The sequence below is a fragment of the Coregonus lavaretus genome (genome assembly GCF_964263955.1).
Source record: "Coregonus lavaretus genome assembly, chromosome: 17".
NCBI classification, from domain to species: domain Eukaryota; kingdom Metazoa; phylum Chordata; class Actinopteri; order Salmoniformes; family Salmonidae; genus Coregonus; species Coregonus lavaretus.
This window is the reverse complement of record NC_140004.1, coordinates 21,859,476-21,886,710: the sequence shown is the minus strand read 5'-3', so window position 1 is coordinate 21,886,710 and position 27,235 is coordinate 21,859,476. Positions and strand designations below refer to the sequence as shown.

Here is a 27,235-nt window from a genome sequence, read left to right as displayed (position 1 = left end):
GTAGGATTTTTAATGAATTTATTTGCAAATTATGGTGGAAAATAAGTATTTGGTCACCTACAAACAAGCACGATTTCTGGCTCTCACAAACCTGTAACTTCTTCTTTAAGAGGCTCCTCTGTCCTACACTCGTTACCTGTATTAATGGCACCTGTTTGAACTTGTTATCAGTATAAAAGACACCTGTCCACAACCTCAAACAGTCACACTCCAAACTCCACTATGGCCAAGACCAAAGAGCTGTCAAAGGACACCAGAAACAAAATTGTAGACCTGCACCAGGCTGGGAAGACTGAATCTGCAATAGGTAAGCAGCTTGGTTTGAAGAAATCAACTGTGGGAGCAATTATTAGGAAATGGAAGACATACAAGACCACTGATAATCTCCCTCGATCTGGGGCTCCACGCAAGATCTCACCCCGTGGGGTCAAAATGATCACAAGAATGGTGAGCAAAAATCCCAGAACCACACAGGGGGACCTAGTGAATGACCTGCAGAGAGCTGGGACCAAAGTAACAAAGCCTACCATCAGTAACACACTACGCCACCAGGGACTCAAATCCTGCAGTACAAGACGTGTCCCCCTGCTTAAGCCAATACATGTCCAGGCCCGTCTGATGTTTGCTAGAGTGCATTTGGATGATCCAGAAGAGGATTGGGAGAATGTCATATGGTCAGATGAAATCAAAATATAACTTTTTGGTAAAAACTTAACTCGTCGTGTTTGGAGGACAAAGAATGCTGAGTTGCATCCAAAGAACACCATACCTACTGTGAATCATGGGGGTGGAAACATCATGCTTTGGGGCTGTTTTTCTGCAAAGGGACCAGGACGACTGATCCGTGTAAAGGAAAGAATGAATGGGGCCATGTATCGTGAGATTTTGAGTGAAACCTCCTTCCATCAGCAAGGGCATTGAAGATGAAACGTGGCTGGGTCTTTCAGCATGACAATGATCCCAAACACACCGCCCGGGCAACGAAGGAGTGGCTTCGTAAGAAGCATTTCAAGGTCCTGGAGTGGCCTAGCCAGTCTCCAGATCTCAACCCCATAGAAAATCTTTGGAGGGAGTTGAATGTCCGTGTTGCCCAGCGACAGCCCCAAAACATCACTGCTCTAGAGGAGATCTGCATGGAGGAATGGGCCAAAATACCAGCAACAGTGTGTGAAAACCTTGTGAAGAATAAACAGAAAACGTTTGACCTGTGTCATTGCCAACAAAGGGTATATAACAAAGTATTGAGAAACTTTTGTTATTGACCAAATACTTATTTTCCACCATAATTTGCAAATAAATTCATAAAAAATCCTACAATGTGATTTTCTGGATTTTTTTTCTCATTTTGTCTGTCATAGTTGACGTGTACCTATGATGAAAATTACAGGCCTCTCTCATCTTTTTAAGTGGGAGAACTTGCACAATTGGTGGCTGACTAAATACTTTTTTCCCCCACTGTACAGTCTTAGAAAAAAGGGTTCCAAAAGGGTTCTGCGGCTGTCCCCATAAGATAACCTTTTTTGGTTCCAGGTAGAACTATTTTGGGTTCCATGTAGAACCCTCTGTGTAAAGGGTTGTACATGGAACCCAAAAGGGTTCTACCTGGAACCAAAAGGGGTTGTTCAAAGGGTTATCCTATGGGGACAACCAAAGAACCCTTTTTGGTTCTAGATAGCACCTTTTTTTCTAAGAGTGTACTGTAGGGTGGTGGAGCTTAGTGTCTATCAGAGGAGAGGCAGTGCAGTCTGTGCCTGTGTGTGTGGCCTGAACCAGGTCCAGCCTGCCAGTTCACAGGGCGGGATTCTTCAGTATGTCTCTGGGAGTCTCTGGTTTCAGTGGGCGATGCTGGGTGTTGGGAGACTGGGAGAGAGGAGTGCCCAGGGCTTGGAAGCTTGACGTATTTAAACCAGACATGCACAGTCTGTATTCATATATCACCAGCCCACCAGTCTGACAATCAGGGCCATGTGATCTGAAAGGCGCTGAGTAGTTCAAGGAGCACTCATCTCACCTAATAGGAGGTAGAGAGCTAAGATGTCAGTGCATGACTGAAGTCCTGGCTGACTAAAAACAAAATGTAAACACTGTAATAAATGAACAGAACAGTAAATGGGTAAAACACAAAAAGACTTAGAGGTTCTTTCTCTTGTTTTTTCAACCTCTTCAATCTCAATCTAAAAAAAAAAACTGCAATAAAACTATTTGGAGGGCAGGTTCAAAATGATCCTCCCCGTGGCAAGACCTTCATTTAGTAAGTGTTGATACATAAAGCCCTGTCGAGAGCAAGACGCAGGGCAGAATGACACAGATTTCACAATACTAAAGTGTTATCAGACGAGATGCAGGTTTATGGTTCAAGGGTCCATTCATACAGAGAATGCTCTCCCTCTCCGCCTGCCTGACACACTGATAAAGACACAACAAACAAAGCAGCTCCACACACAGCTCCATCCTGACCTCTCCCCACGGGGTCATATATCATCCTACTGAACACTCCACAAGCAGAATCTCCTTTAACCTCCACCATTCATTTGAATAAAGCATATTTTCCGAAATTCATGAAAACAGAGCGATATGTGAGATCAGGCATAACAGATAGATTATCGAACTGACACTGATCTGAAGGTCTGAACCCCATTCAGAACACAATTAACCACCAAAGCACCATAATCTTAGCAGATGTGTCCTTTTCATCCTTGTTTGACTGTCATCCATAACCTGCCTACCTCTGATGGACCCAGGCATGCTTGACCCTGGGGAGTTGGTAGCTGCAGGCAGAAGGCATCTTATCCTGGATTTACATAGATAAATGCAAAGCGTTAATTCTGGGGTCAACCAGTGGCCTGAGTCTTGACCCGATGTCTGCTCTGTTGCTATCTAATGGTCCACTCTGGCCATTAACCATACTGACAAGAGCTTAGCTGTCTTATGTGGTTGTTCCACAAACAAGAGTCGACTACCTGAGAATGTATTGTACTGAACTGAAATGATGCCCAGTTCTCAGTCCCTACTCTGTACATGACAAAAATCTGTCCTTTTCTAAACGGTAGCAACCCACAAAATAAGTTCCAATGTGTTCAGCACCAAGCTGCACAGATGCACAGGATCAGCCTAGCGGCAAATACGAGTAATCAGCCACTTGTGCACTGAAAGGGTTATATCCGCATCCAGGCTGAAAGACACTCCAACATACACAGACACAAATCCTGTTGAGCTGAGCTGAGCAGAGATACCCTACATACTACCAGCCCTCCAAGGCACAATTAGGATTTCATGGGAGGGAGAAATCCACATTCCAGCACAAGTCCTTTCTTCCTCTTCAATATCAACTTTTTACTCATGGAAGAACCTAAAGCACCTCTCAATAGGATTTGAATAAAGCAATAAAAACAAATCCAGAAAAAAACTAATTTTCAAACTAGGTATTCATGGTTGACTGAGGAAAAAGTGAAAAAAATGTTTTTAAGTCTTCCAGTTTCAATCATTTCTCAAATTCTATACGATATGAAAAGAAACAACCACTGGTGGCTTGTGTGAAGTGTGCAACTCAGCCATGTTGACAGAGATGAAGATCCTGTATGGATCGCTACAAACAGCCGCTCTTCTACCATCTCTCAGTGTCCTAGACAAAGTACAGTGCTAGAGTAAGAGGCCAACATTTTAACACTGCAAAGAGCTGGCTGACAAGAGTTGTGGAGGAGTAGCTACATTATGAACAGGAAAGAAATTGGAGGCACTATTTGACAGAACATGTCCACAACATACAAAAGCAGTTAATGGTTTAAAATAGGAACATAATGAGGGTGTTTTCACACTTGTCCCTTTCAGCCAATTCTTGTGAACTCAGTGCGGTTCACTTAATTTTTTGTGCAGTGTGAACACACCAAAGGAACTCAGACCCCTCAAAAGACCCCTGAAGCGAACCAAACTGAGTCCATCTCGAGAGGTGGTCTGAGTTCAGTTCGCTTGAAGTCCGATGTTCAGATTATTTGTTTGCAATATGTGATCTTTAGGCTAAGAAAGCTTCATAAACTGTTTATTTGATTGTGGGGTTTGAATAGTGTGAGAAGACAACAAATATTATTTGGTCACAGCATAGGGTACAAAATCAATGCTAGCTCTTAAAGGGGCAGTAGCCTATGTTGGGTTTACAATTTTCAATTACAGCATTATTTAATCTGCAGTTATTCTTCTGCTATTTATTCTGTTACATTAACATGTTAATATTAACTTCTGATTATAATTATTAATGCTAATCTTTTAACTAAATGCAATCTATTGCTTCCAAAATGTGAGTAGGTATATCTAGCTGTCCGATAACACGTTCTGATAGAATGGCTGGCCCTGCACTTTGTAAAAACTCAGCTTGCATTGAGTGAATATTGAAAAAGATCTTGGTTCCTTTCTAAACATAACAATGTGAATGCAAAGAGGACTCGGACCTCAAAATAGGTTAAATGAACTGGCAAAAGAGTTGAGTCCTCATTCAAAGGTAAGGGCATTGTGAATACAAAGAGAACTGAGTTATTATTAATTTTTTTTCACCTCAGAGTTCACTTTAAAAAGGACTGAGATCGGTTCTTTTAAAGAGGACTATAATATAGTGTGATATATAATATATATGTGAAAACACCCTGAAATGAAGAATGAAGAATGACATGTCTCATGATGTGATCACTGCATTCTACTAAGGTCATACATTAATTAACTAAGGTTAGATTAAGTATTTTTCAGATACACCCTGACAGTATCATCAGCTTAATTTGATATAGCCAATAACCCAATGTACCCTAGAAAATAAAGAGTAAATTGATGCAATTAAGAACGATAATTCCCTTTTAACAGCTTTCGTAACACATTTTTTGACAGATATATATATATATATTTTACTGACACAGTGACACCAGAGGTTTTTGATAAGAGCATAAGAAGAAATAAATCACTAATTTACCATGAAGATCTCAACATCTATTACACTGTGAAGTGACTCTGATGCTAACACTATCAGATGAAATGATGACAATAAATGAGGAATGCAACATGGGATAGTCACTAGCTGATGAGGAAATGCCTGGCAGCAAATCCTGGACATAGCACATCGCAGCACATAAGGGCTCAGTTTTGGATCAGTTACTTTGTTGTGACCAAGGCTTCCGAAGTGTCCAGACAGTGGAGCCGAGATTGAAAAGACCACATTGTAGCTGTCACTACCGATTCCGGCCCAGAGCTTTTACCCTGCCTGGAGAAAAGGTTAAGAACATCCTCCACTTGAGAAATGCCCAAACCTATTGACAGATGTGCGCTGGCATACAGACAAATCATGCCTGCACTGTGGTTATGCCTCAGTTTTCTAACTATTCATATAACTTCTCATAACATTTACCAGAAAAAAAACCTCAAAGCATCTCGCCAACACCTACGTTATGAGAAAGCTCTTTCAGTGCAGCTCAAAAGCTGAGAGCTTCAACCCTCCACCTCACAGTGTGGGCAGTTCTGGCAGAGCCACGTGCAGAACAACACTGACTGAGAGTGCAACAGTTATCAATAGAGCAAGAAAAATGGACGCACAGCGGGGACAACCAAATCTCCACGGCTGAGAAAGTTGACTCTTGCCCACCTCTGTTTTATTGAAGTGTCCACAATGTCCACAATGCCTTCCAAGTCTCAGTGCATTAAAGGGGATGATCTCGATACAGCTTTAGCCACTTCAGGGTAATGCAAATCACTTTAATATGTTAAGAAGATTAAACTGGATAAATGTCTAGATACATGTTTTTTTAAAGCCACATAAACCGCTCTGGTGTTTTTATTTAGGGAGGGGAGGTGTCTGCGTCAGTTCAGACGATCAACACAAACCCTCCAAAATCCCATACCATTGGCTGAGGAAAATTAGGCTTATTCGAGATTTTGCATTTTAAGCTTCTTGGATATAAGACCATCCCACTTCTTTCTTATTATTTAACACCAACCCTTAGGACAACAAAACACAGGTCACAATCTCATATCTCTGATATGCTACTCTTGAATTTGATTTGGTTGTCTTGTCTTATCCTGCCTGTGCCAATATATGGTCTTAATTTTGACCATGAAATGTTGGTATTTCTGAAGGGTTCATAATCTATTGGTAAAAGTATGAGGGACATCTAAGTAGGTATAGTGAAAGGAATATGGAAATTATATCCCTTAGTAGTTTAAACTTTTAATGATACTTTAGATACAAGTATTATCCTGTCACAGTATGTGCCATATTTCTATAGTTTTGAAATTTGGTAAAATCACTACAACTATATCAACAAACATTGGATTAACACACATGTTTTCATTGGTTGATTGGTTTCCCTGGCAATGAATTTGGTTTATCAAAATCAAAATCATGATTTCCATTTATTACTGATTATACTATATCAAATGACTAAATTCAATCAGGTAATCAGGTATGTTCCCAACGCAGGATTTATTGTCAATCCTTTTCTATCAGAGGAATTGTGGAACTGAGAAGGTGTCTGCCTGTCAACTTGCCATTCTGTTAAACACAGAAACTGCACTTGAAATTGTTGAGTGTGAAAATGAAAGGGAGAAAGAAAACAACATAATGTAAAGGGATTAACAAATCATTTGCATTCCATTTCCACTGCTTCCAAACCACAGGATCAGAGGAATGACAAGAAAGTGATGGCTGCTCAGTCTTAACACCAACTGCATTCTCTGGAGAGGAACAAAGCCAGCTCAGATCAATCAGAGTTTGCCTTTAAATCAGAGATGGACTCATTTAACACAATCATGTCTTGGTTACCACTCTCGGAACAGATAGGCCTATATTTATCAGTTTATTGTGTATCAAAGCTACCTCCTTAATTGAACAAGGGAAAGAGATGTTCTTATTTCAATTAGACAAATCTTCTCGTTCTACAAACTCTAACTTTCCATACAGTGCAGTACATGAACATAATACAGAAATTACAACCCAATTTGAGGTAGGTGCATAACAAGGTGAGTCGAGAGTTTTTTGCCCTCATCTCACTCAAGTACATTTCATCCACCTTTCATGTAAGCACTGTCTTTATAATTTCATAAACTAACGTCTTTGAAAGAGAACGAGTTAGTCCTGCTTTCAAAACTTCCACTTGTTGCCAAAATGAATTGGGTTCAAAATTGCTATTAAAATACTATTTTAACATAAAGAATAACTTTATTCAACATTTCTGATGAAGTCTATACTAGCAAACACTGGCAAATCGTAACAAAAAGATTATCCACAGAAGATAAAAACAAATACTGTGTTTCGGGAAAATAAAGAACCCAAAAAGGTTCAGACAATAGCATCACCAGGGGAGATGAGGACGGCATTCTGGAGACTTTAGCATTAAAAGCAGCCCTGCAGCTATTCTTAAAGAAGGTGAATCAGAGGATTGGGACAGAACTGTAACTAAACCTAAAGCTGGACTACAGATGAGAAGCACATTACAATTTGGGAAACATACCGTAGGCTATTAACTTTATATTCTATACTTCTTTAACTTTATCATCACTCAGAAATGTGAGTGACACACTCAAAGGGAAAGTTTAAATCCAATAGTTATGTCTGTATAGACAAGAGATGCCTTGGGAAAGATACAGTATCAGACAAAAGGAGTCACTGTTGGATTTCACATCACTGTTCAGTGAGGCCACAGACAACTAACTAAAAACATCTTGAACTTATGTGACATTTTTGGGCACATTTGATGAGCCTAGCACCAGACTGAAAGTGACAGAATCCTTACATCGTTAACATTAGTGCTAATGACTGAAGGTGGCTGAGGTTGCTCCTGAGGTCTAGCTACAAAGCTAGATGGTTTCTGTGCCCTCATATAAATAGACATTTAATCTTGTATGTTTATCCTAGCATCCACAGCAGCAAATGCACTTTCCTGTGCAGATTATGAATCTCTGTTCAAACAGATCTGAGAGTCAATGTATATGAACTGGCTGAAATGGAAATGATATCTGAATGATATTTACAGAGACCATAGGTTGGGTACTGACTGTCTTTTCATTTTCTGCTTTCAGTTGTCTTTGCTCTTGATTCTTTCTGTTTTACCCCACCAAAATGAAGCAAAACTGATCATTATGAAAAGGCATGACCAGGGTTATGGTAGCAGCCGACACATATGGACAATATTCGATTTAGTCCAGGATTTACAACATGTTGTGTATCAAGTATCACTTTCACAAGACTTTCCCCTGTAATACTGCTGCTTGCATACTAACCTGGCCTTAGCTATTCACACCACATGGGTATTCCCCTGATCTTCCCTTATCCCCTCATGGTGATAAAACACAACTCCATGGTAATTGAAATCATATTTTACTCAAATCCACTGTGTCATACTGTTTTACTACATGTGCTCCTATCACTATGCATGAGAGAGGGAAGGAGAAAGAAAGAAAGAAATAATAGGAGAGGATTCTGGCAGTAATGTAACAATAGGACAAGTCATAATGATTGAGTGGGTGAGTGTGTGAGTGATAGAGAAAGAGAGAGAAAAAGAGAGAGTTAAAGAGAGGAGTGGAGAGAGAGGAATACAGAGAGGTCAAGAGGGGTAAATAAGCAGGTTGGAGCATCACCACAGTGCACACCTCACCTCAACCCAACACAGTGGCCCACTCACCAAGGGCAAACTTCATAGCATGGCAGCCTGTGTTAACCTATCTGGGCTTTGCAGTATGGGGGGCTGTACAGAATTTACATTTGACACAACATGTAAATCATTCATCTTTGTGGAAACTCGGATTATGTGGCTTATTGCCTCTCAACATTCAACTGATTATGCATAATCAAGCCTGCGCTTCTGGTAAGAGAGGCTGTAATTCTTTCCTCTTCAGAGCCTCGCATGAATCATACATGTTGTGTAAGAATGGGCGATGACTGAATAAATTGGGTCACGGGTCAGTTTAACAGGGTTGTTATTATGACAAACTGAAACATTAGCTAGGGAAATAAACACCCTGAATCTTGGCTAAATGAGCTGGTGTACTCCTACCAGCCAACTACACCCACCTGATGACACTGGATTTACAACTAGACAGACATCACGTTTCATTTGCAGACCTTGGGTCTCATGTTATGATAACTAATAGTATGCGAAGTGTCTTCAGACGTCTAAATATACATCCCTGACTCTTCCACTGAATGAGGACAATCGCCTACAGAAATTAAAATCCTGTCTCTGCGCACTCACATCCCCAACAGGAAGATCTTTCAGGAATCCTGCATGGGTGGACGTGTAGGCTTTCCTGGGAATGACAGGGTCTGTTGGAGAGGAACCCCACCCTCGCGGTCTCCACCATGCCAAGGCTGTTGAGCGTGGGCAGCTAGCACTGAGACGGCAGCCTGTCGTGGGCACTGCCAGGCTTAATGCTGCCCTGTCGTCATCAGAGGCTTGCAGAAAAGAACACTGAGATTCACCAAAAAAAGAGGAGGGGGATCGTCACATTTAAATCCTCTCTTAACGCCCCCACATGGTTTAGCCAAGCGTAAAAAATCATTCACACAGAGTGAGACAGAGAAAGAGAGAGAAAAAGATATTAGCAGCAGTAAGCAAGCTCAAGAGATCATAGTGAGGCAGTTCTAATCGTAGTAATGGTTTAAGCCCTCATACCCTCCACCAGATGCAAGAAAGTCTCCACAAAAACTAAAATCCCCCATGCCTAAGACTGTGCCCTGTGGCTGTGGGCCCTCCTCAAAAAACAAACTCCACAAATGACTTACATTTTAGAATACCACAGAAGTGAAGGGGACTTCAGTGGGAAGATTTGCTAAAACGAAGCTGAAGAAATGCATTTACAATCTTACAGTTACTGTAAGTTGATACACAACTGATACCTTAATGCAAAGCTCAAAAGATCAAGTAGTGTAGCTGCACCAGAGACTACATCAAGTCTTAACCACTGCTAATGGGTTGATGGTAGGTGAGCCAACAAATGTTTTCCATTGTAATGTGTACCATTATAGCAATAGATGGTGAATGTCATCCACATAACAGTAAATAACACTTAATGTAAAACACTTCTACATATTCGTGTGTGTGTTTAATGGCCCATGGTGTTATAAAGACTAACATTCTGTGGAATAGATTTAAGTACACCATTCCCAAGGGGTCCCCCTGTGATTCTAATATATTTCCCACTGGTTATCATTAAGTGATAAACATAACTTCAATCACTCCTAAGGAGTTTGGCCATAGTCCAATCTTGACCCTCAAAAAAGTTAAATATAAAGAAATGTGTCACAGCAGTTAGGTTTTTAAATCTACCGCCAACTGAAACAAACTCCTAGTGCTATCAACAAGCATTTCACCTCATCATGTTATATCATTACTACTTCAGATCCACATAATAGATGCTTATGGTGCTTCACGGCTCAATTAGTAATTTCTAAATGCACTGCAACAACATATAGACAACCTCTCGAAATTGGAAACTAAGTTGAATTTATATGGTGAATCATTACTTTGTAGCCCTGGACAAGGAAATATGTTGTTTCTGTGGGCCTTTGCTTTTGTTTTTGGTAATAAAAGCCTATTTAGAGGCATTGCTGGCTGGGCTTCTGCCCATTCTGCTCCATTACAATTACTCAGCAGGCTAGCATCGGGGTAATGAAGAGGGTGTCACAATTGGTGGACCTGACAGTGACTGACCGCTGCTCTGGAGCTCTGTTCTGTTCCTCAGCCACTTGCTGCTGTAACGGTCCGTAACGGCACTGCTGGCAGCACTACAGTGACAGTAAGCAGACTGGCTGTAGACCTACCTACCTACCACAGAACAAACACGTGTGTACAGTACAGTCGTGGTCAAAAGTTTTGAGAATGACACAAATATTAATTTTCACAAAGTCTGCTGCCTCATTTTTTATGACGGCAATTTGCATATACTCCAGAATGTTATGGAGAGTGATCAGATGAATTGCAATTCATGGCAAAGTCCCTCTTTGCCATGAAAATGAACTTAATCCCGAAAAAATATTTCCACTGCATTTCAGCCCTGCCGGCTGGAGATCACTCTGTCATGTTGATTGAGTTAGAATAACAGACTGGAAGCTTTAAAAGGAGGGTGGTGCTTTAAATCATTGTTCTTCCTCTGTTAACCATGGTTACCTGCAAGGGAACACGTGCCGTCATCATTGCTTTGCACAAAAAGGGCTTCACAGGCAAGGATATTGCTGGTAGTAAGATTGCACCAAAAACAACCATGTATCGGATCATCAAGAACTTCAAGGAGAGAGGTTCAATTGTTGTGAAGAAGGCTTCAGGGCGCCCAAGAAAGTCCAGCAAGTGCCAAGACCGTCTCCTAAAGTTGATTAAGCTGCTGGATCGGGGCACCACCAGTGCAGAGCTTGCTCAGGAATGGCAGCAGGCAGGTGTGAGTGCATCTGCACGCACAGTGAGGCGAAGACTTTTGGAGGATGGCCTGGTGTCAAGAAGGGCAGCGAGGAAGCCACTTCTCTCCAGGAAAAACATCAGGGACAGACTGATATTCTTTCCGATTGTTTGGGGCATCCGGAAAAAAGCTTGTCTGGAGAAGACAAGGTGAGCGCTACCATCAGTCCTGTGTCATGCCAACAGTAAAGCATCCTGAGACCATTCATGTGTGGGGTTGCTTCTCAGCCAAGGGAGTGGGCTCACTCACAATTTTGCCTAAGAACACAGCCATGAATAAAGAATGGTACCAACACATCCTCCGAGAGCAACTTCTCCCAACCATCCAAGAACAGTTTGGTGACGAACAATGCCTTTTCCAGCATGATGGAGCACCTTGCCATAAGGCAAAAGCGATAACTAAGTGGCTCGGGGAACAAAACATCGACATTTTGTGTCCATGGCCAGGAAACTCCCCAGACCTTAATCACATTGAGAACTTGTGGTCAATCCTCAAGAGGCGGGTGGACAAAAAAACCCCCACAAATTATGACAAACTCTAAGCATTGATTATGCAATAATGGGCTGCTATCAGTCAGGATGTGGCCCAGAAGTTAATTGACAGCATGCCAGGGCGGATTGCAGAGGTCTTGAAAAAGAAGTGTCAACACTGCAAATATTGACTCTTTGCATAAACTTAATGTAATTGTCAATAAAAGCCTTTGACACTTATGGAATGCTTGTAATTATACTTCAGTATACCATATTAACATCTGGAAAAATATCTAAAAACACTGAAGCAGCAAACTTTGTGAAGACCAATACTTGTGTCATTCTCAAAACGTTTGACCACGACTGTACAGTAGTACACAACCTCCATGAACCTTCCTGCTCAAGCCTCAGCTAGTACTGTATGTGTTTTTAAAAGTGTCAGGGAAAAAGGGAATTACACTTCAAAACCAAAAAAATAAAGTTTGTATTGATTTGATATAACATGTAATCTGTTTTGCTGTCTTCCACCAAAAGGGAATCATGTAAGACAGCATTATAGATAATACGACCATACATCAATTGGAGTTTGGCTGACATAAGGGCAATAGATCATGTTCAAGCTAGACTGCTTAGCTCTGGAATTTATAAACTACCTCCTAAATCGAGGTGGCTTTCAATTTTGGTTTTTGATTTAAAGATATGAGATTTTGTCAGAGTTGATTTTGTTTAATCTTTAGTTTCACAAGGGGCTCTAGATTTTGAACTCCATCTCTCAAACTGAACCACACTTGCCATTGGGCCCATTACAAAAGTAATGCATTGCTCATTGGTTCACCTGCAGGCCTTCACACCTGTTCAGACCATTGTTTATTTTTACTGTGACATTAGGAGCTATCGATAAACTGTATTTTGTTCCCTTTCACATCATGTCTTCATCTTTGGTGCTAATGCTGAATGCATTTAAAATATGAGTAGGCTAATGCATATCAAGGGATGTGCTGGTGGTGTCACCTTTTGTGACATGATAAATGACAGTATGATTATTCCATAGTTTGCCAGTATATCAAATTTAAAAGTATTGTTTCCACATTGTATCTTGAAAATCTGCAGATTTTCTATGCGCATTTTGCAACTCTTGACTCAAATTCATACTGATAATACAGTAATAAAATCATGTATGCTGTTACATTCAACGGTCTCTACAATTTTAAAGCATATTATACCATATCTTAGTGATTTAGTGAAGCATATATTATATTCCACAGATTTTATTCCCAGTAAAATAAAACATTTTCTATGATTTCATTACTGAATAATCTGCATCTATCACAAAAATACTAGTAATACAGTGATCGATAGATAACTTAAAACATTATTTCATTATTAGCTCTACGATTTAGATTAAAACACAATTTAAAAAACAAATCAACATTTAATCATTAGTAATTTAATTCTGTATATAAGTATAAAATCTCTATTAAAAAAAATGCTAAAATGAGATTTCAAATCACAATGCCGAAACATTTGTGTAAAATATAGGGTGCTTGCACCACCCTCTGGTCAACATTGGTTATAACAACACTGACAAAAGAGAAGAACGTAAAAGCCTCAGAGACACAAACCAGAGTGAAAAATAGGGTATGGTGACTGACAAGCCTAATGTTGTATCATTAATTAGAGAGTTTGATGAATACGTTTATTGTACTCACCGAAGACAACGAAATTGCTCATAATCACTGCATTCACTGACTGAGGCCTGAATAATTATTTTAACAATTTGACTTGATGTACTTCTATGTGCTTTAGTGCTCTCTAGTGTTTAAATAAATCAGATACATTACAGATTCCTCTCAGCTTTCTCAGCGCTGGCTAGGCGGTTGTATTGTATCTATGGAGCACCCTATTCTTTGCTGATCTTCTCTCTGAGTTGACGATCCCCAGGAGGAGATGGCTGCCGTTTTACGGGTGCCTAACCAATTGTGCTATTATGTGTGTTTCTTACTGCATTGTTGGTTAGGTCTTGTAAGTAAGCATTTCACTGTAAGGTCTACACCGGTTGTATTCAGCGCATGTGACAAATACAATTTGATTTGATTTGACTATCAGGAGCTATTAGGCACTGGCTGATGTCCACTTCTGGATCAGTCACCTCTAACCCCCAATGAAGAAAAGGACAGTTGGTTACTTACACAAGGCAGTCATCTTCCAATCTCATCCCTGAGTAGTGCAGGATTATAGAAGGTTTGCATTTGTATGGAATTTTCAGATTAGATCATCCAAAGAAGGTACAGTGCTTACTTGCACAAAGAACCGTCCAATGGGCTCATTGTCTGAGTCTGGCCTGATCCCTGCAACCTGATGCAGCTCAGAAAGCCCAGCAGCCACAGAGAGTTCAAACACCTTGGACCACATGCAGCATCATAGCCTGTCAGCAACAACAGATGACTGGAGATGTGTCAGTAGAGATCGTTCACTCATGTCCTGCTTGGCTATTGGAAAAGTTTCAATATACAAAGTCATAAATGGGTATATCCATGTGCAGGCTGCTACTTTATATTTATTATAACACTATTTACACATTTCAAGAACACATGCTACAGAACTCCATTTTTACAGCTCCTAACAAACAATACAAACATCTGTAACTCTCCAGAACAACATAAATAAATACCTGTTGACAAGGGAAAATATCAGACCAGGCTATTAACACTGAGAAAACATTCAAGTTTTGAATTCTGCCATTTCAATACAAGGCTTCTTTGTAACTATGCAATTGTGATTGTGCAGCAGATTCTTGTCCTGGTGCTGCTATAAGCTCCCTTTGGTTTGTGCTCCTCTGCAGCAGTAATATAGCACCTATTGGAAAGGTTTCTGAGTTATACCTTTTATTTTAATCTAGTCATAATATATTTGCAATTTTTAACACCTGATGTTGTCTACTCATCTAAGCATATGAGCTGTGTAGGTCTACATGTCATACCCCTTAATGTAATTCAGTGAAAATCGAAGAAGGCTATTAGTCTACATAATGAAGTGTGCATTTGTGGTTTTAACGACACTGGTATGACTATGTCCTGCATAATGCACAAAATCAGCTATGATCTATGCTGAAATATGTACAGCTAAAAGCTTGCTTTATTTTCTCGGCCACATTATAACAGGCAGTTATAAAAGAATTGGCCATTATCTATGCTTTTGATTTATAATCCAACGTTTAATGCCCACACCAAGTCAATGCCATCCATTGTAATGATAATACTGATATTTCTCCACAGTGGAGTTCATGATCAGAAAACAAATTAGAATTGGTATTCTCTGCATTCATTTGATGGGGGTGTGCTGAATTTTCCAAATGATGAGTGTGTTTTCTAGTGGGCTTGTCATCGTGTTAATCTATTGGTGTGATCTTAGAGCGGTAAAAAGTTGTTTACTACTAAACATTCCGTTCAGAGCATGAAAATAATAAACCAAAACACTATGTAAACTAACAAAAGCACAGCTCACGATGCTCTCAAGTGTACACACATTAATTCCACACTCAGATATGTACAATTACATATACACAAAGCCTTCAGTACCATGGTACGTTGACATCTTTAGTACACACAAACTAAACACCACAGTAACAATATCTCCATTCAATGTCTCACACACACTATACATTAAGGCATGAGGTGTCTTCTTGGATGCAGTGCATCAGCAGAAGAGGGTACATTGAGAAATCAACTCAAATGCATTTCAACCACAGCATGTAAATGTCAATTGTCACGTGGAATGGATTAAACTAATGGAAAAACTTAGGCCCGAATCAAAACATCAAATGATCTAAGGGTACATTCTATAAAATATATGATTTATACAATATTTCAAAGTGAGACAGTGGTTAATTAATGCACCATTTACCATTCTAAAAAATAGAGGACGTTCAACAATTTCAACACGATGAACCATTTTGCAGTCCAACAATTCCAACACAATGAATAATTTAACTATTTGACAAAACAGAACATTGACTACTGAATCAAGCCTACGTACTCTGATGTACAGTGCAATACAGGATGATCAAAATGGTTATGAGTTGGAATGGTATGCCAAGTGACTTATCCTTTCACTAGATACATATGTCAAACCTGCCTTTTTCAATTATAGATTATAGCAAAAAATCACATATGAACCTTATCTAAAAATGTAAAGCTACTGGCTTGTGCTCCTCCCTATACTTTCATTATCTATACCTTAAATTACAGATTATACGGATCAGCCTTGTACATGCAGTCAAACTGTATTAAATGAGCATTTAAGCAACACTTTGAGATATCATGTTAGCTTTGTAAGTGGATTCATGGCATTTAAATGACTGTAAAGCTCATTTTGAGGATGTCATAAGGGATTATAATTTATAAATGCATGGAGAACAATATCCTACAATTATCCTACGATATCCTACAAAAAGCAATGTCTACTATCTATAATTTTTGTATTTTCTTATTTTACAACGAAATGCTTTACAGTAGCCTACTGTATATTAGCTGAGAGGGTGCTCCAGGTCATATTTTCATTCTCAAGCTGTAGTGCCACTTCTTTTGACTCAAAGCAGTTTGCCTGCATACCCTACATTTAACCGGAGGTCAGCACAAGCATTTGGAGAAATGTGTAAATTACAACTATCCATAAAACAAATAGAAATCTAGTAGACTATCACACCTTTCATTAAGTTGCCCAAATAGCACAAAAATACATGGATTTTATATTTCTTTGATAATAAATTAGCAGCATTCATAAGTATGTGTGTGAAACAAGTAAAGTTTTGTTATACATACACTACCGTTCAAAAGTTTGGGGTTACTTAGAAATGTCCTTGTTTTCCAAAGAAAAGCCATTTTTTTGTCCATTAAAAGAACATCAAATTGATAAGAAATACAGTGTAGACATTGTGAGTGTTGTAAATGGCTATTGTAGCTGGAAACGGCAGATTATTTATGGGATATCTACATAGGCGTACAGAGGCCCATTATCAGCAACCATCAGTCCTGTGTTCCAATGGCACGTTGTGTTTGCTAATCCAAGTTTATCATTTTAAAAGGCTAATTGATCATTAGAAAACCCTTTTGCAATTATGTTAGCACAGCTGAAAACTATTGTGCTGATTAAAGAAGCAATAAAACTGGCCTTCTTGAGACTAGCTGAGTAATGAGAAATGAAGGCTATTCCATGCGAGAAATTGCCAAGAAACTGAAGATCTCGTACAACGCTGTGTACTACTCCCTTCACAGAACAGCGCAAACTGGCTCTAACCAGAATAGAAACAGGAGTGGGAGGCCCCGGTGCACAACTGAGCAAGAGGACAAATACATTAGAGTCTCTAGTTTGAGAAACATATGGCTCACACGTCCTCAACTGGCAGCTTCATTAAAAAGCACCCGCAAAACACCAGTCTCAACGTCAACAGTGAAGAGTTGACTCTGGGATGCTGACCTTCTAGGCAGAGTTGCAAAGAAAAAGTCCAGTGTCTGTGTTCTTTTGCCCATCTTAATCTTTTCTTTTTATTGGCCAGTCTGAAATATGGCTTTTTCTTTGCAACTTTGCCAAGAAGGTCAGCATCCCGGAGTTGCCTCTTCACTGTTGACGTTGAGACTGGTGTTTTGCAGGTACTATTTAATGAAGCTGCCAGTTGAGGACCTGTGAGGCGTCTGTTTCTCAAACTAAACACTCTAATGTATTTGTCCTCTTGCTCAGTTGTGCACCGGGGCCTCCCACTCCTGTTTCTATTCTGGTTAGAGCCAGTTTGCGCTGTTCTGTGAAGGGAGTAGTACACAGCGTTGTACGAGATCTTCAGTTTCTTGGCAATTTCTCGCATGGAATAGCCTTCATTTCTCAGAACAAGAATAGACTGACGAGTTTCAGAAAAAAGTTATTTGTTTCTGGCCATTTTGAGCCTGTAATCAAACCAACAATTGCTGATGCTCCAGATACTCAGCTAGTCTCAAGAAGGCCAGTTGTATTGCTTCTTTAATCAGCACAACAGTTTTCAGCTGTGCTAACATAATTGCAAAAGGGTTTTCTAATGATCAGTTAGCCTTTTAAAATGATAAACTTGGATTAGCAAACACAATGTGCCATTGGAACACAGGACTGATAGTTGCTGATAATGGGCCTCTGTACGCCTATGTGGATATTGCATTAAAAATCAGCTGTTTCCAGCTACAATAGCCATTTGCAACATTAACAATGTCTCCACTGTATTTCTGATCAATTTGATGTTATTTTAATAGCAAAAAAATTGCTTTTCTTTCGAAAACAAGGACATTTCTAAGTGACCCCAAACTTTTGAACGGTAGTGTACATATTATTTCCAGTCAGTTACCACCATCATTCTATAGTAATTCAAGGGCACTGTTATGTAATGGAAACAACTTCATGTAAAGTTTTTATATATATATATATATATATATATATATATATATATATATATATATATATATATATATATATATATATATATATATATATATATATATATATATATATATATATATATATATATATATATATATATACACCTGCTGTAAATACTCACAATATTCAATGAGCACCATGCTTATAAATCCAAACAATACTGTGGGTTGTCTTTGGTGAAATGACAAGAAGGAGATAAACATACACTTCAGATATCTTCACATATCTCTTCAGTATACAGTGCCTTGCAATAGTATTCATCCCACTTGGCGTTTTTCCTATTTTGTTGCATTACAACCTGTATCTTAAATAGATTTTTATGTGGATTTCATGTAATGGACATACACAAAATAGTCCAAATTGGTGAAGTGAAATGAAAAAAATTACTTGTTTAAAGAAATTCTAAAAAATAAATAATGGAAAAGTGGTGCGCGCATATGTATTCACACCCTTTGCTATGAAGCCCCTAAATAAGATCTGGTGCAAACAATTACCTTCAGAAGTCAAATAATTAGTTAAATAAAGTCCACCAGTGTGCAATCTAAGTGTAACATGATCTCATTATGTATACACCTGTTCTGAAAGGCCCCAGAGTCTGCAACACCACTAAGCAAGGGCCACCACCAAGCAAGCGGCACCATGACGACCAAGGAGCTCTCCAAACAGGTCAGGGACAAAGTTGTGGAGAAGTACAGATCAGGGTTGGGTTATAAAAAAATATCAGAAACTTTGAACATCCCACGGAGCACCATTAAATCCATTATAAAAAAATGGAAAGAATATGGCACCACAACAAACCTGCCAAGAGGGGGCCGCCCACCAAAACACATGGACCAGGCAAGGAGGGCATTAATCAGAAAGGCAAAAAAGAGACCAAAGATAACCCTGAAGGAGCTGCAAAGCTCCACAGCGGAGATTGGAGTATCTGTCCATAGGACCACTTTAAGCCATACACTCCACAGAGCTGGGCTTTATGGAAGAGTGGCCAGAAAAAAAGCCATTGCTTAAAGAAAAAAATTAGCAAACATGTTTGGTGTTCCCCAAAAGGCATGTGGGAGACTCCCCAAACATATGGAAGAAGGTACTCTGGTCAGATGAGACTAAAATTTAGCTTTTTGGCCATCAAGGAAAATGTCTGGCGCAAACCCAACACCTCTCATCACCCCGAGAACACCATCCCCACAGTGAAGCATGGTGGTGGCAGCATCATGCTGTGGGGATGATTGAAGGACTGATGGATGGCACTAAATACAGGGAAATTCTTGAGGGAAACCTGTTTCAGTCTTCCAGAGATTTGAGACTGGGACGGAGGTCCACCTTCCAGCAGGACAATGACCCTAAGCATACTGCTAAAGCAACACTCGAGTGGTTTAAGGGGAAACACTTAAATGTCTTGGAATGGCCTAGTTAAAGCCCAGACCTCAATCCAATTGTGAATCTGTGGTATGACTTAAAGATTGCTTTACACTAGCAGAACCCATCCAACTTGAAGGAGCTGGAGCAGTTTTGCCTTGAAGAATGGGCAAAACTCCCAGTGGCTAGATGTGCCAAGCTTATAGAGACATACCCCAAGAGACTTGCAGCTGTAATTGCTGCAAAAGGTGGCTCTACAAAGTATTGACTTTTGGGGGGGGGGGGGGGGGTGAATAGTTATGCACGCTCAGGTTCTGTTTTTTTGTCTTATTTCTTGTTTGTTTCACGAAAAAAATTATTTTGCATCTTCAAAGTGGTAGGCATGTTGTGTAAATCAAATGATTCAAACCCCCCAAAAATCCATTTTAATTCCAGGTTGTAAGGCAACAAAATAGGAAAAATGCCAAGGGGGGTGAATACTTTCGGCAGGTGTGTCAAACTCATTTTGCCCTGGGTTGGATTGGACTCCCTCGCAGGCTGTATGTTTGACACCCCTGCTCTAAGAATTTCAACTAATCTACCTATCAAACTTGTCTTGTAGTGCTGTTATTATTCTCATCCTATGATTTCTCCAATCACATTTAGATTGTTTGCAGCATATGTCAGACACCTGTGTAGAGTACTGTAGTGGCCTCGGTGCTCTTCTCATCAGGAAGCTGAAAACTTGGTAGTACAAAGCCATTCCATTGTTGCAACACATAGGTAGGTATTGGTGAGCTTTGTTTGTGTTTGATGGCGTTTCCAAAAGTAAATGCTGAACGATACTCTGTGATTCAGGTTCTCTTGCGTCTTGTCAAAAGACGTTGAATGTGGCTGGGTAAAAGAATGCCCTTTTCTGGCAAGTAGCCACACGTCACAAGAGCACATCACACATGGGTTAAAGCAACAACAAAAAATCCCATGACTGAAACTTAAGTTGATCTCAGATTGGCTGGAAAACGTTTTGGCCCGAGGGCCACATCGGGATTTTGAAATTCAAGAGGGCTGCACCATTTTTTCAATGATCAATTTGTTAGTCAAAATCAATTTGCAGGCCAGAAAAAGGGCAGTTATTTGAAAATATATAGGTCCATTATAATTTCTACATGATTTCTATCTAGTTTTACACATTCTAGTGTGGCCTGAAGTGTTTTTTTTCCCCAAAAAATATTAATTTCCCCCCTGCCCAAAAAACATATATATATACAGTACCAGTCAAAAGTTTGGACACACCTACTCATTCAAGGGTTTTTCTTTATTTTTACTATTTTCTACATTGTAGAATAATAGTGAAGACATCAAACTATGAAATAACTCATATGGAATCATGTAGTAACCAAAAAAGTGATAAACAAATCAAAATATATTTTAAATTTGAGATTCTTCAGTTGCCACCCTTTGCCTTGATGACAGCTTTGCACACTCTTGGCATTCTCTCAACCAGCTTCATGAGGTAGTCACCTGGAATGCATTTCAATTAACTTGTGTGCCTTCTTAAAAGTTAATTTGTGGAATTTCTTTCCTTCTTAATGCGTTCGAGCCAATCAGCTGTATTGTGACAAGGTTGGGTGGTATACAGAAGATAGCCCTATTTGGTAAAACACCATGTTCATATTATGGCAAGAACAGCTCAAATAAGCAAAGAGAAACAACAGTCCGTCATTACTTTAAGACATGAAGGTCAGTCAATCTGGAAAATTTCAAGAACTTTGAATGTTTCTTCAAGTGCAGTCGCAAAAACCATCAAGCGCTATGATGAAACTGGCTCTCATGAGGACCGCCACAGGAAAGGAAGACACAGAGTTACCTCTGCTGCAGAGGATAAGTTCATTAGAGTTAACTGCACCTCAGATTGCAGCCCAAATAAATGCTGCACAGAGTTCAAGTAACAGACACATCTCAACATCAACTGTTTAGAGGAGACTGCGTGAATCAGGCCTTCATGATCGATTTGCTGCAAAGAAACCACTACTAAAGGACACTAATAAGAAGAAGAGACTTGCTTGGGCCAAGAAACACGAGCAATGGACATTAGACCGGTGGAAATCTGTCCTTGGTCTGATGAGTCAAAATTTGAGATTTTTGGTTCCAACCGCTGTGTCTTTGTGAGACGCAGAGTAGGTGAACGGATGATCGCCGCATGTGTGGTTCCCACCGTGACGCATGGAGGAGGAGGTGTGATGGTGTGGGGGTGCTTGCTGGTGACACTGACAGTGATTTATTTAGAATTCAAGGCACACTTAACCAGCATGGCTACCACAGCATTCTGCATTGATACGCCATCCCATCTGGTTTGCGTTTAGTGGGACTATCATTTGTTTTTCAACAGGACAATGACCCAACACACCTCCAGGGCTGAGTAAGGGCTATTTGACCAAGAAGGAGAGTGATGGAGTGCTGCATCAGATGACCTGGCCTCCACAATCACCCGACCTCAACCCAATTGAGATGGTTTGGGATGAGTTGGACCGCAGAGTGAAGGAAAAGCAGCCAACAAGTGCTCAGCATATGTGGGAACTGTTGGAAAAGCATTCCTCATGAAGCTGGTTGAGAGAATGCCAAGAGTGTGCAAAACTGTCATCAAGGTAAAGGGTGGCAACTTTGAAGTATCTAAAATATAAAATATATTTTGACTTTTTTTATTTTTATGGGTCACTACATGATTCCATATGTGTTATTTCATAGTTTTGATGTCTTCACTATTATTCTACAATGTAGAAAATAGTAAAAAAATAAAGAAAAACCCTTGAATGAGTAAGTGTGTCCAAAATTTTGACTGGTACTGTATATATATATATATTTTTTTTTATCAAACCGCATGCTTCATCCATATGACGGAAACCCGTCGCAGTGACGCAGCACTTTAAGCCCTGCATCACAAGAACACCGGGGTTGTGTATACACTCATATCAACGTCAGCTGTGCAAGTTGTATATAAACATTCAAATATGCAATTTGTCAAACCTCTACTATTTTCATTTAAAATGTAATTCTGTACAGAAAGTGGTTTCCAATAGGCAGATGGTCTAAGACGATGTCCTACATGACATTCATAGATTAATCGTAATGTAGACCTAATGCATTTTGTTCATATTTCTGGTTGAGGAGTGGTTATAATTGTACTGTACACATCCTGGTTTGGTAGATTGTACAAACACTTAAGGGCAAAGTGTTGTATCACTGAGACTTGATTTCTGTGTTGGTTTGCTGGTCATTGGTCTTTGCTATTTGTCTGTTGCAGCTGATAAGCACTTGGTTGTCAATGCAAGTCAGTCAATAGTTATCATGCATGAGCTTAGGATCACAGTTCTGTACCTTGATGCAAATCTCCAACATAACTTCCTCAGTTCTCCTCCTGGTGGTGTATGCAGGAATATCAACACCATATTGAGCAGTCACCTGCACCAGCATTTACCTTGCCTTGTTCATACGGTTTAAGTCACTGATCTTTAAGGTTTTAGCTTCATGGTCTCTGCATTGCAATGAGACAGGATATGCTAACATAAAAAACGAAAGAGCCTAATTTCGTTCATTATTCGATTTAGCTGACCCTGCAAACTCGGGAGAGTGTAGCTTGGCGGCAGATGCAAAACAGAAATGAAGGAGGGCGGGCGGAAGGGCCTTAATGAGTGGGCCTAGTGTCTGGCCAACAGTGCTGATGCTCCACTTTCCCAAGTCATCCCCACAGTGGGCCTTGCCTGTACCCTGAGAGACAATCAGATGACAGCATTGGAACCAGAAGAGGAAGAGTTGGCGGAGGGAGAAGAGGGAAGGTTCCAGAAGAGCCACTTGCGTTTACACTGCCTCCTCTGGTACAGGAAGTCCTCCTTGTCCCGCTCCTTCCGTGCTCTTTGGTAGTGGTCGTCCTCCTTCAGGAACCACACTGGTGGCCATCGGTGCTTCTCAAAGTAGTCCTGGTTGTCTGCAAGAGGCATGGCTCAACAACTTTAGCAAGATTAAATGCAGACAGATATGCAGACACCAATGATTAAGATAATGATAACTTCTCAAAAAATCCTGCATTGATGTAAATGGGAGATTTCAATGAAAGTTGTAGTTTCATGCACATATCTTTAGTTAGTATTTGCGTTACCTGTAGACTTGGCCTTCATGTCTCGAGGAAACTTGCGGCACACACTATTATAGTTGGTGCAGATGTGGTGAAGGCACCAACCACTTAGCTGTTGGGCACAGTGGAACTTCCAGAGATACAAGACATTATAGAAGACCTTATTCCGCACGTGATAACAGTTTACATTTAAAAGTGCAACACTTGTAAAACAAATTAGCATTAGAAAATCATGTGAGATTGGAGAAAAACAGTATAAAGTATATATACACCTACGGAAATGAAATATGAACAAGGGCTCCATCTTACCTGAGCCATCTCCAGGTACACCAGCACATCTCCATCAATATCAGCCCCCATCATAGCAGCCTCCATCAATACTGTCACTGAGTAGAGTTCTGAAACAGAGGCATAACACGCAGGATATCATCCAAGATCAACAGAATTATATTGCCAACTCTATCTCACAACAGAATTATACCAAGTAACAGAAACATTAGAAACAGACAGCTCTCTGAACACACATACTAGCCTAATAGACACTATTTGAAGAGAAAAAAAAGAGAGGAAGTGCATGTTATACTATGAGTGTCTACAATATGAGTGCAGGTCTTGCAAACAGATGTGGCTTTGTGTATGAGGGTGTGCTCAAAAGCAACTAGAGACCTGTAAGTGCAACCAGGTGTGGGAGGCAAAGACGGTTGGCGAGAACAATGAGCTCCATGGCATCCAGGTCAGTGCGGGAACAGAAGCGCCCAGTGTACAGGTACTCCAGCACAGCCCTCATACAGCTGCGAGTCGTGTTGGGAAACAGCACCTGAGACAACAACAGGCACAGATCAACATCATGTTTTCCTTCCCTATTCACTAGTGCATTTTATTGTGATGTTGTGTGTTTATCTGGTTATTTAGGTGACTTGCAGTAGGTCTTGTAATTGTGCACATGATCAAGACCAAGGTTTAAGAAAAGAAAGGTGGAACACACTGTAGTTCTAGTGAGAGGGTGAAAAGGATCGACTTACCTCTTTGGTGCAGCTCTCCACAAAGGGCCCCCCAAACATAGCTGCCATCCAGTCACAGCTGGAGATGAGCAGGGGCTTATGGGCCATGATCGTTCCATCATCCAGCTTGAACACTACATCTGGAAAACAAAGATAAATCATACTGCCATTACCTTCTACTTCTTCCTCTATTATTTATTAAGTCCTGTCAAAGGTAGATCCTGTTTTTTAACAGCATGTTCTTTCCCATCCCCAGACCTCTGTATCCCAAAGCGGAAACACTTAGGACAGAGTGTACAAAAGCCCTCAGAATTACATGATGTGCTCTCACCAGAGAAGGTGCCTTTGGCCAGGCACTCTTTGACTCTGTTGGTGCGCCGTACATGGAAGGCTTTGGTGATTTCCTGGTTCATGAAGGACTCGTTGTTAAGAATGTTGGCCACCATCATGCGCAGGTCAAAGACCTCCAGTAGCTCAGCAATGTGTGCGATGTGCATCAGCTCCTTCTCGTGCTCGTCCAGCTGGCCTGTGTACAGGTAGCGCAGCACAGCGCGGAAGGGCCCCAGCTGCATGGACTGGTCCATGTACACCACGGTCATAGGCCTGGGGCTGTAGGTCACCGGGTCATCCACTAGCTCCTCCTGGATGCTGACAAAAGCTCTGCTCAAGGTAGACAGCAGTCTGCCCCTCCGGCCCCCCTCAGAGTCCCTCAGTGTGCCATCACTGGTGCAGGCCCGCAGGTTGGCCCTGTCGCCCTCGTCAGGGCTGTCACACACATCGAAGCTTGCAGCACGCATCAGCATCTCGCGGCCAGACAGAGCGGTGGCGCGTGTGGGCCGCTCAGTCTCCTCAGGTCGGGCGTCCAGGATGAAGAGGTCATAGAACTTGGAGGAGGACGTGGCCAAGTAGATCTTGTGGGCGAAGATTCTCTGCTTCTCCTGTAGGACCAGGATGACATCGGAACACAGGGGGTCCTCTAGAAGACGGCCAGGATGCTCCTCAGTGGTGGTGGGGGGAGGTGGTACAGTGATGATGGGAGGGGGGGGTTTGGGAGGTAGGAAGGGGGCCTGGAGGAGGGGCCGCTGCACATTGCGCAGGTGAGACTTCCAGAACTGCAGGTGGCGCCGTGAGATTAGGGCGGCCCGGATGGCGTTATCAAATACGTCCTTTACTCCAAACTGAGCCACAACACTGGTCTCGTAGTATGGCACTCCCAGCTCTTTGGCCACCTCATGGCCCTTCTCTGGAGGCAAAATCTCATTGGATTTAATCGGTCTGAAAGATGATTAAAGATTAACAAGATTCAGAGCAGCATCAACATGAGGGTAAATAACAGTGTATCAAACAAATCTTAGTAAAACGTGGAACCTACATTTCTATTGGTGACACAATCAATATATCAATCACAGGCTATCAACTTTAAATTGAGATGCATGAGTTGAAAAGCACTGCTTGAGATTGAAAGCACTGGACTTAGTAGTTGTAGGGCACCTTGCTAGTGGCCGTCGTGCCCTGTTGACTGCCTCCAGGTCAGCATAGCGCAGGTCCAGCTGGCAGCCCACCAAGATGACTGGAGCCCGGGGGCAGAAGTGCTTGATCTCAGGGTACCACATGGTCTTCACATGGTACAGGGAGTTGGGGTTGGCGATGGAGAAACATAGAACCACCACATCCGACCTGCAGTGATGAGTGGGGTTACGGGAGGGACAGTAAGGAAATGTCCACTAAGTTTACACTGCACCAGTCCCATGATTCGTATGAGTGAACAAGGAGGTCAGCTGATCTCACCTTCCATATGCAAAGCGTCGGTCCTTGTGATGGTCCCCGAACGTGTCCCAGAGTCGCAACGACACGCTGACCTCATCCACCACATCCCTAGAACGCTCCAGAACCTGACCGGAGAGACACACCCATCACATCAATGTACATTACCAATTGCAGGGTGTGAAACTAACACCTGACCACCAGCCTAATGTGCTAAGCCCAAGGTAAACATTGTGTGTTGAAGGTTAATCAAAGTGCAACAAGGTTTTGCACAACTGGATTTCAGTATTGTTTTCCTTCACTGTCAAGTTGGCTGGTGGATCAAACGCTTAATTTCAGACTCTATGCAGCTGCACCTTTCCTCAGAAAGTTCATTATCTAAAACGTAGACACAATAGAAAACAGACAAATAGATAAAGCTTTTCAGTAAATAACAATCATAAAAGGTTACTCCACCACTCACTTCCTGGCAAACTCTGTACTGGTCTATGGCCCAGACAGTGGGTACATGCGTAGCAAGCAATTGGTATTGAGTCAGTGTGGCATTACAGGCCCGGGCACAGATAAGGCGGGTCTTCCCAACAGCGTTGTCCCCTACAACCACACACTTGATAGTCTCAACGTTTGGCCTCTCATAGTCCATGTCAGAATCCATCAACTGGGGC

General features: G+C 41.0%; 1 protein-coding gene across 1 annotated transcript; it reads right to left on the bottom strand.

Annotated features, from left to right (window-relative positions):
* Positions 1-23,452: 23,452 nt before the first annotated feature.
* On the bottom strand, positions 23,453-27,235 carry LOC311144439 (rho-related BTB domain-containing protein 2-like; the record flags this gene model as incomplete). The annotated part of the gene is made up of 9 exons (XM_084180454.1): positions 27,034-27,235; positions 26,595-26,698; positions 26,298-26,483; positions 25,138-26,081; positions 24,828-24,946; positions 24,472-24,622; positions 24,115-24,203; positions 23,830-23,935; positions 23,453-23,658 (listed from the first exon to the last, which is right to left on the bottom strand). Exons 1-9 carry the CDS (start codon positions 27,223-27,225, stop codon positions 23,453-23,455), a joined length of 2,097 nt encoding a protein of 698 aa, XP_084036580.1. The 5' UTR covers positions 27,226-27,235.